Raw genomic sequence first — 8,179 nt, 5'->3', positions numbered from 1 at the left:
ACAATAAATTGGTCCACTAAATTATTTTTGTATGGTATAGAAATATAAAATACATTTATATGCTAAACTTTATATGGTATAGATATTGTATTTTTAATTTATTTTTTTATCTTATAATATTGCAAAATTAAATTACATTAGAAAATTAATATTTATTTAATTTTTTTTTTCAAATAATCATAAATGATTTAATAATACGGAATGAAATGTATGCATTTACATGGTATAGAAAAACTACATTTATATATGAATCAATTTTACTTCATTACGTCATGTAGATTTTTTATTTTATAATATTCTACAATTAAATTACAATAGAAAATCAATAATTATCAAAACAATAAATTGGTTCACTAAATTATTTTTGTATGGTATAGAAATTATATTTCTTAATATAAAATACATTTATATGGCAAACTTTATATGATATAGATATTGTATTTTTAATTTATGTTTTTATTTTATAATATTGAAAAATTAAATTACATTAGAAAATTAATAATTATTTAAAATAATTTTTTTTTCAAATAATCATAACTATAAAAGTAATTATTTAATAATACAGATTGAATGATATGCCTTTACATGGTATAGAGAAATTAGATTTATATTTGAATCAATTTTATTTCATTATATCATGTAGATTTTTTATTTTATAATATTCTACAATTAAATTACAATAGGAAATCAATAGTTATCAAAACAAACTTTTTTAAAAGATTTTTTTCAATAAAAATATTCATTTATTTAACTATTATTTATTTTAATTAAAAAAACATATAAATAAGTGGAAAACAAAAGATGATGAACTTGGGTGAGATTGTGTTTATTTATTTTTATATGGTAACAATATGAAACATATAAGTGAGTGGAAAATTGAATATTATAATTCTTATATAAATGTGTTTATATATATTTAATTTGAAAAGTAAGTTGTTTTCCTTTTATACATGGTTAGGTTAAAATTTCAAAATGGCTTCAAAACATGATATTGGTTGGGAGCATGCAGAACCTATTGGTGGTAGTAGAAGAACCACAAAGTGTAAATATTGTGGGAAAGTTAGACATGGCGGTATAACAAGATTAAAGCAACACATTGTACATATATCCGGACAAGTGAAAGGATGTCCACGTGTACCGGTAGAAGTGTCACATAATGTTAGACAACATATGTCTGATACTTCAAAAGAAAAAGCACAGTTAAAGAAAAAAAAACAACTTTTGAGTTCCTTAAATAAAGAAAATTTATATGAAATTGATGAGGGTGAATCTGATGATGAAATTGAGGAAGTTGCTATGGCTGATTTTGAAAGAAGACAAATGAAACAAGCAATGAAAGAAAGTTGTCGAATTTTTGAAGAAGATAGACAAGAGCATCAGAAGGATGGTAGTTCCTCACAACCTTCTAATGCTAGGATTAAGTGTGGACTGACACGTAGCTTTAGTGTAAGAGAATGAGCTAGCATACCTCCAAAAGGAATTGATCCCTACATGTTCCCATCAAGCAGAAATCAATAAAAAGCTTGTTTTCTACTAAAGACATGAAGAAAGTGGGTAAAGCTATTTCTAAATTCTTTCTCTTTAATGCAATACCCTTTAATGCAGTTGACAGTGGGCCTTACTATTAAACAATGATTGATACCATAGCAGAAGCAGGTCCAGGCATCAAGGGTCCCACGGGATACCAAATTGGAAATACATATTTGGAAGAGGAAGTGCAAGAGCTTGAGGTATATATAACAACATTGAAGGCTAAATAGCCTATATATGGGTGCACAATCATGTGTGATGGTTGGAGTTGTAGGACTAGAAAGCCTATCATCAATTTCATGATTTATTGTGATAGAAGTATGATATACCATTCTTCGGTTGACACTACCAACATACCTAATACAACATACTACATCTTTTCCCTTATGGATAAAGTTGTAGAGGAGGTTGGGGAGGAAAATGTTGTTCAAGTAGTCATTGATAGTGAAGCAAGTTTTAAAGCAGTCGGTATGTAGTTGATGGAAAAATGGAAGCATTTGTTTTGGTCTCCTTGTGTAGCCCACTGTATTGATTTAATGCTTGAAGATATTGCAAACATGAAGCAGATTAAGGAGACATTAGATCAAACTAAGACGATCACAGGATTTATTTATAATAGCTTGAAAGTAGTGAATTAGATGAAAGTGTTTATCAAGGATAAAGATATGTTAAGGCCAGGAATAACCCGTTTTGCCACTAAACTCATTTCACTTGAGAGTCTTTTACGTTATGAGGCTGATTTGAAGAGAATGTTCACAACAAATGAGTGGCGTGAATTCAATAAAGATAGGAGCAGAAAAAGTCTAAGAGATAAGGTATCCAACCTTATCTTATTGATCGATTTTGGAAGAAGGTAGGGGAAGTTCAAACCATCATGGAATCTCTCGTCAAAGTATTGAAATTGGTTGATCAAAATAAAAAGTCCACACTATCAATCATTTATGAAGCAATGGATAGAGCTAAATTGGCTATCAAGGCATCGGTCAAGCAATGGGAAAAGTATTGGGAAGTCATTGATAGAAGGTAGGAAGGTCAATTGCACAGACATTTGCATGCTGCAAGTAATAAAAAAATTCTTTATATATTTTTATTTTATTTTTTTCAAGTACAAATTATTATAAACTGATCATTCTTTAACTTATGACAACATATTTTTTAAATCCGATGTTCCAATATTCAAAGCATTTCTTCAACCATCCGAAAATTAAGATTGGATTAAAGGAGGTTATCAAGAGATTAGAGCCAGATTTGGATAGACAAGAAAAAGCTATTAATGAGGTATAATAATAGTTTGTGACCTTTATATATATTACATTTTGTATATGTAATGTGTTTTAACAAAAAAAAAAAAATGTTAATGATGTAGGTGAAATTATTGATTAACGGCCGAGGAAAATTTGGAAGTGCACTTACAAAGAAAACTATAAATCAATCTCTTCTAGGTACTCAATACATTTACGTCTATTACAAATAAGAAATTATCATCATTTTTTATTAAATATATCATAGTGATTAATAAGTATGCATTTTCTTTATTATAGTTGAATTATGGAACAACTATGGCGACGAAGGTCCACATCTACAAAAGATTACTGTTAAAATTTTAAGCCAAACTTGTTCTTCATCAAGTTGTGAAAGAAATTGGAGCACATGGTTATTGATTCACACAAAGTTGCGCAACCGTTTGGCAATGAAAAAGTTGCATCAGTTAGTTTTTGTGCACTACAATATGCGACTTCGAGTTAAGAATTTAATGCAAGAGTGAAACAATGAAGATTTATACAATCCAATTGATCTTAATCATATTTTTAATGATGATGATATATTATATGAGTGGATACGAGAAGGAGATGAGCTTATTTTATCATATGATAATTTGGATTGGTTGGATAAAGGTCTTCCCTCTAATGAAGAAGGTAGAGAAACAATTCATGAAGATGATGGTGCCATAAATCGTAGAGTTAGTAGGTGTACATGTAATGCTACACAAGAAAGAGATGTTGATTCCTGTCGTAATAGTAAGGCTCCTAGAACAATTTCTTCAAGTTCTAGTAGTGATGATGGTGACAATGGGGACAATAGGCGGGGTGGTGGCACTAGTGGGGGTAGTAAAGGAGTTGGTGGCATTGGTGAGGGTACTAGAGGAGATGGTAGCACTGGGGGTGGTTATGTTAGTCAAGTAGATCCTGACATGTCATGGGCATAAGGAGGTGAAAATTACTATGCCACACAAGATACAAATCATGGATATCGACTAAGGATATGGGAACAACGAAAGCATTTGGAAATACTAACTACATTTCCTAGTGATGATGATTATTCTAGTGGCCATGATTATCATAGATCAAATTATCATTGTATTGATGAGCACTTACAGAATTTGGGTATAGGATCAAGGCCGTATTTCAAAGGGTAGATGATAGATCATATCACAACTTTAGAGACCGTGATAGCTCTTCTAGTACTTTTAGTAGAAATGATTTTGATCGATTTCCAATGATGCATCCAGAGGGATATTCAAATATTGGAACACGAGCTAGTGATTCATATGGATATGATCAATCTTCTAGTAGTAATAGCATTGCTTAGCGAGGTTTTGGATACTATCAATATGGTGTTGATCCCAAATAGCCTTCGAAACCATATTTTCCTGATTATGGATCATCAAGCCAATCATCTCAATGAATATATTCGAGTTATGAATAACTCTTTCAACCATATCCTCACTACGAGAATTGCCATCCCAATTTGTATACTCATCATAGGACTGATGATAATGATTTTGAACCCCCTCGTCATTCAACATAGAATTTATTATTGTATTGTATGTTTGTTAGTAAAAATGTTATTATATTTGAAATAAAATAATTTTCTTTTATTAACATTATCATAAATAACTTTAAGCATATACTTTTATAATAATTTAAATAATGTTAAATGTGAGACAATTTTATTTTATTAATTTTTGGAGCTTATTTAATTGTATATATTTTTCTAATGATTTACATAATATTTTTTTTATAATTTTTTGAATTTTTGAATTAGTTTATTTTACGTATTGTCAGATACCAAGCCGATACACCGAGATCGATATGCCTCGGGACCCTATGGGTTAGTGACTGATACCGCGACTTTGAACCATGGTTGCATACCTGTACTAGACGATCAAAGTGTTCGGGTTGAAAAAGGGACACGTGGAGGGCAACCCCCTACAGTTTCATAGTTGCTATTTGGGTTGAAAGTAGTCGTGCTGGGACAGATATGATATAGATACCCAGGTGTGGATCCAGTAGCAAGGCAGTTGAGCAAGACAAGCATGCAAAGCAACAAGAGGGTTGGCATAGTGGCTACAACTTCCTCCTTCAAGGGCTTTGTCTATGAAACACGTTAATTCCTTGACTTTCGGTTTCTTCATCAATTAGATTCAGTGCCCACATAAGGAGGAAAAGGGTGTTCTGGACGCACATCTTTTCCTGTCTCAGCCGGTTGTGCCCTGCCCTTCAACACAATTTCCTTTGGAAAATAAGAAATAGTAGAGATATGATGCCGACCGTAGTGGAAGGAAGAATTCGAAAGCAGAGCCGTCACGTCAGTTGATGTGATTTGTAGCATCAGTCCTGCATTGGTTATCGATTAACCAAAATTTTCAATATGAAATGTCTTCGTGGACTTTTAAGCACTGAAGATAAGGTTTGTGTTTGTTATCCCTTTCGCTTGGCAATTCTAAGCTAGAAAGTAATATTCTTTAATGGTTTACAAAGTAATGATGAAATTTCCTATGTGTGCATATCATGGGGTGGATCCCTTTTAAATCGGAAATAGACCCACTAATTGCTCTTTGGCATTCTCTGAGTGCTTTCAATTTTTGGGATGAAAAACCATGGACTGAATCCGTGTCAAATGCAACAGAAGAAGCGTGGTTGAAACAAGAATTAGATTAGTAACGCATCACTCTTCATCTAAACTTATAAAACCAAAATTATGAAAGGAAAAAAGAAAACAAGTGATATAAAACTAATAAAAAAAACCATATAAAACCAATTAGTCCATGTCGAGTTGAACGATTTTTTTATTTGCTCTTTTTTCATTGGAAGGCATAATTTTTTACACACCCCTGGTTAAGACTAGGGACTTGGAAATATTCCTAGTCCCTAAGTTTTGACCTTTCAATTACCAGCACAAGTAACCTTAGAGATGTGAGTCCAGTCTTTTATATTATAACAGAATTTGAGATCAACTAGTTTAGACAACCTGCATCCATTAGCCAAGTACTGCATTCATAAGATAATTCATGAATTTCAAAATACATACACAGTCAAACACAACCATAAACTCTCAATCTTTCTCTACTCTCAACACTTCGTGTGAGAGAAGAGGAGATGGGAAAACAGGATCCCAAGTTTCCTTATCAAGGCTTCAGTGCCACTTTGGAGAAGAAGCCATGAGAGAAGCAGTTTAAGAATGACAATGAAGAAGGGCAGCAGATGAAGAGGAGAGGAGGTGCCACAACATTAATTGGGGTCAGTGTCGTAGGATCATCACAGCAACAATGGTCGGAAAAACAATGTCGATGATTACTTGGGATGAAATTTTAGCTTTTCCTGTAGAAATTTAATAAGTTGGATTGGTTAGTATTAGTATTTAATGTAATTTAATGTAAATTAGTTTATATGATCTTAAAGCTGAAAAGTGGTGCCGTCGGTAGATAAAAAACCCCATTCAAAGTTTACCTGTAGCGCTTGATTTAGAAGACGGAGCAGGAGGCGGAGGAAGCAGCACTGTCGCCGAAGTTGGTGCTGGTGCCAGTGCCGGCGCCAATGGTCCAGCTTCAAGCTGGTAGAACGGGTACAGTTCATACCTAGCATTGCAGCTTGGAGTCAAAGTCCTTGCTCCTTGTTTTCCACTGCAGCAAAGCGAAAGAGCTCCAATGGCTCCCTCTAAACATTTACTGCAATCGGCAATCGATAAATCCGGAGTGCATTGAACTAGACTGTACAGCGTTTGAGATCCCGTGAAATTTTCTTCTTTGGTCGCAAACTTCTTGCCTGATTCATCATTCGCAGCTAGAGTCGCTGTGGCATTCATCGTATCCACCACTAACTGATTGAATGGACCTGGATCTGTGACATTCTGCAGATTGTAAAGTTGCAGCATGGGATTTTCTTCCACTCTAGAGAAGATGGACCTGTTTGAGTAATGTAACATACACTGATCATACCAAATAATGGCCTTTTTTACCCCTGAACACTGCTGTAGTATCTCTGCACTGGCATTCGCCACACAATCTCGACAATCGTCAATGGCAACATCGCCTCGGCAGAGGAAGAGGCCGTAGGCAACATCGGGGCTCTGGCCGGCAGTGGCATTGTAGAATCCGTTGGCACGGGTAGCATTAGAGGAAAGGGAAGAGAGAAGGGAATTGAGATTGGTCTGGTAGGTGCTGTTAGGTTGGATAGTAGTTGTGTTGGAGCAGACGTGATGTATGTAGTCAGGTGCTGCTTGAATGGCAAGGCAGCTGATGGCCAGCCCAAGAGCGCACAAGAACAACAAGTTTCTACTGAAGGAAACCTTCATGACCACAATTTCTTCCTCCAATTTGCAATGAAGAATCACTCAATGGGCTTGCATTATAAATCCTTTTTATCCTCCCTTTCCCTACTCATCCATCACGATTAGTGGGTGAGATATAATAATGAAACGATGACCAAGACCCAAGTCTGCGCTGCCAGGTCAAATCTACAAGGCATTCGTCAAAGTGTGGAAAAATATGATTCAGGGCGCAGTTGAGGGGACGAAAGGGTGGGTCAACTTTTCTCACTGAAATGGAGTTATCATTCGGCCCTACATGGCACATTCCCCTTACGACAGGGAAAAATAAATGGGGAAATGAATGAACGTGGCAGATACGCTGTATGGTTTACTTTGAATACGTAATTAGAAGCCCAATTCGATTATTGATGCTAATTCTGTTCTACACATGCTTTGATTTAATTTGTTAACTTTACGCTCATTCGCTCATGGAGTTGGGGAATTTTACCTGCCCTACATTCTCTTTGTTAATTAACCAAAAGGACATGTGAAATGACGATATCAGGCTCTTGTTCTTAACCTTCATCTACCCATCTAAAACCTTAGTTCTTTTGCTCTTCCTCTCCTTCTTTCCTTCCCATCTCATTTCCTTTCTTTTAAATCCTAATCTCATCTTTCACTTGAAATTCAAAAAAAAAAAAACAAAAACAAAAGGGGCAAGAAGACTGATCATTGTGGTTATTACAACTAAGCAAAGGGTAGGAACGAAAAGTGAGGAAGAGGAAAGTGAAGGGATTAAGGTTTGGGTCTTCTGTATATGTACTTTACCGGAAGAAAAAAAGGATGGAAGCATATAAGGTGACAGGTGGTTGCTAGCTATTTCCTTCATTACCATTTCCTGATAAAATGATAAAAACCAGTATAATTCACATTTTTCTTCAATTCAAAATCTTTTCCAATAAATAATAATTTAAACTAGCAATGCCTATATAGAAATTATAAAATCATAATTGAAGGAGATAGCCGGACATCTCATGGGTTAGAAATCTCTTTTCACAATAATGATCTCAAGCAGTATAGGAAATGCACAGACTTGATATTAAAAGGATGCTCCAATCTT

General features: G+C 34.4%; 2 protein-coding genes across 2 annotated transcripts; one reads left to right on the top strand and one right to left on the bottom strand.

The window, feature by feature from the left end:
* The first annotated feature begins 1,916 nt into the window (after positions 1 to 1,916).
* Positions 1,917 to 3,736, top strand: LOC104877744 (uncharacterized). The gene is made up of 2 exons (XM_010646541.1): positions 1,917 to 1,998; positions 3,426 to 3,736. Exons 1-2 carry the CDS (start codon positions 1,917 to 1,919, stop codon positions 3,734 to 3,736), a joined length of 393 nt encoding a protein of 130 aa, XP_010644843.1.
* A 2,035-nt stretch (positions 3,737 to 5,771) lies between these two features.
* LOC104877547 (cysteine-rich receptor-like protein kinase 25) lies at positions 5,772 to 7,323 on the bottom strand. Its single transcript, XM_010646054.3, has 2 exons — positions 6,261 to 7,323; positions 5,772 to 6,131 (listed from the first exon to the last, which is right to left on the bottom strand). The coding sequence occupies exons 1-2, from the start codon at positions 7,102 to 7,104 to the stop codon at positions 6,052 to 6,054; spliced, it is 924 nt and encodes a 307-aa protein (XP_010644356.1). The 5' UTR covers positions 7,105 to 7,323; the 3' UTR covers positions 5,772 to 6,051.
* Positions 7,324 to 8,179: the final 856 nt, after the last annotated feature.

This window comes from Vitis vinifera, chromosome 2 (assembly GCF_030704535.1).
Source record: "Vitis vinifera cultivar Pinot Noir 40024 chromosome 2, ASM3070453v1".
NCBI classification, from domain to species: domain Eukaryota; kingdom Viridiplantae; phylum Streptophyta; class Magnoliopsida; order Vitales; family Vitaceae; genus Vitis; species Vitis vinifera.
Note: the sequence above shows the minus strand (reverse complement) of the source record. Positions and strands in the feature narration are given on the sequence as shown.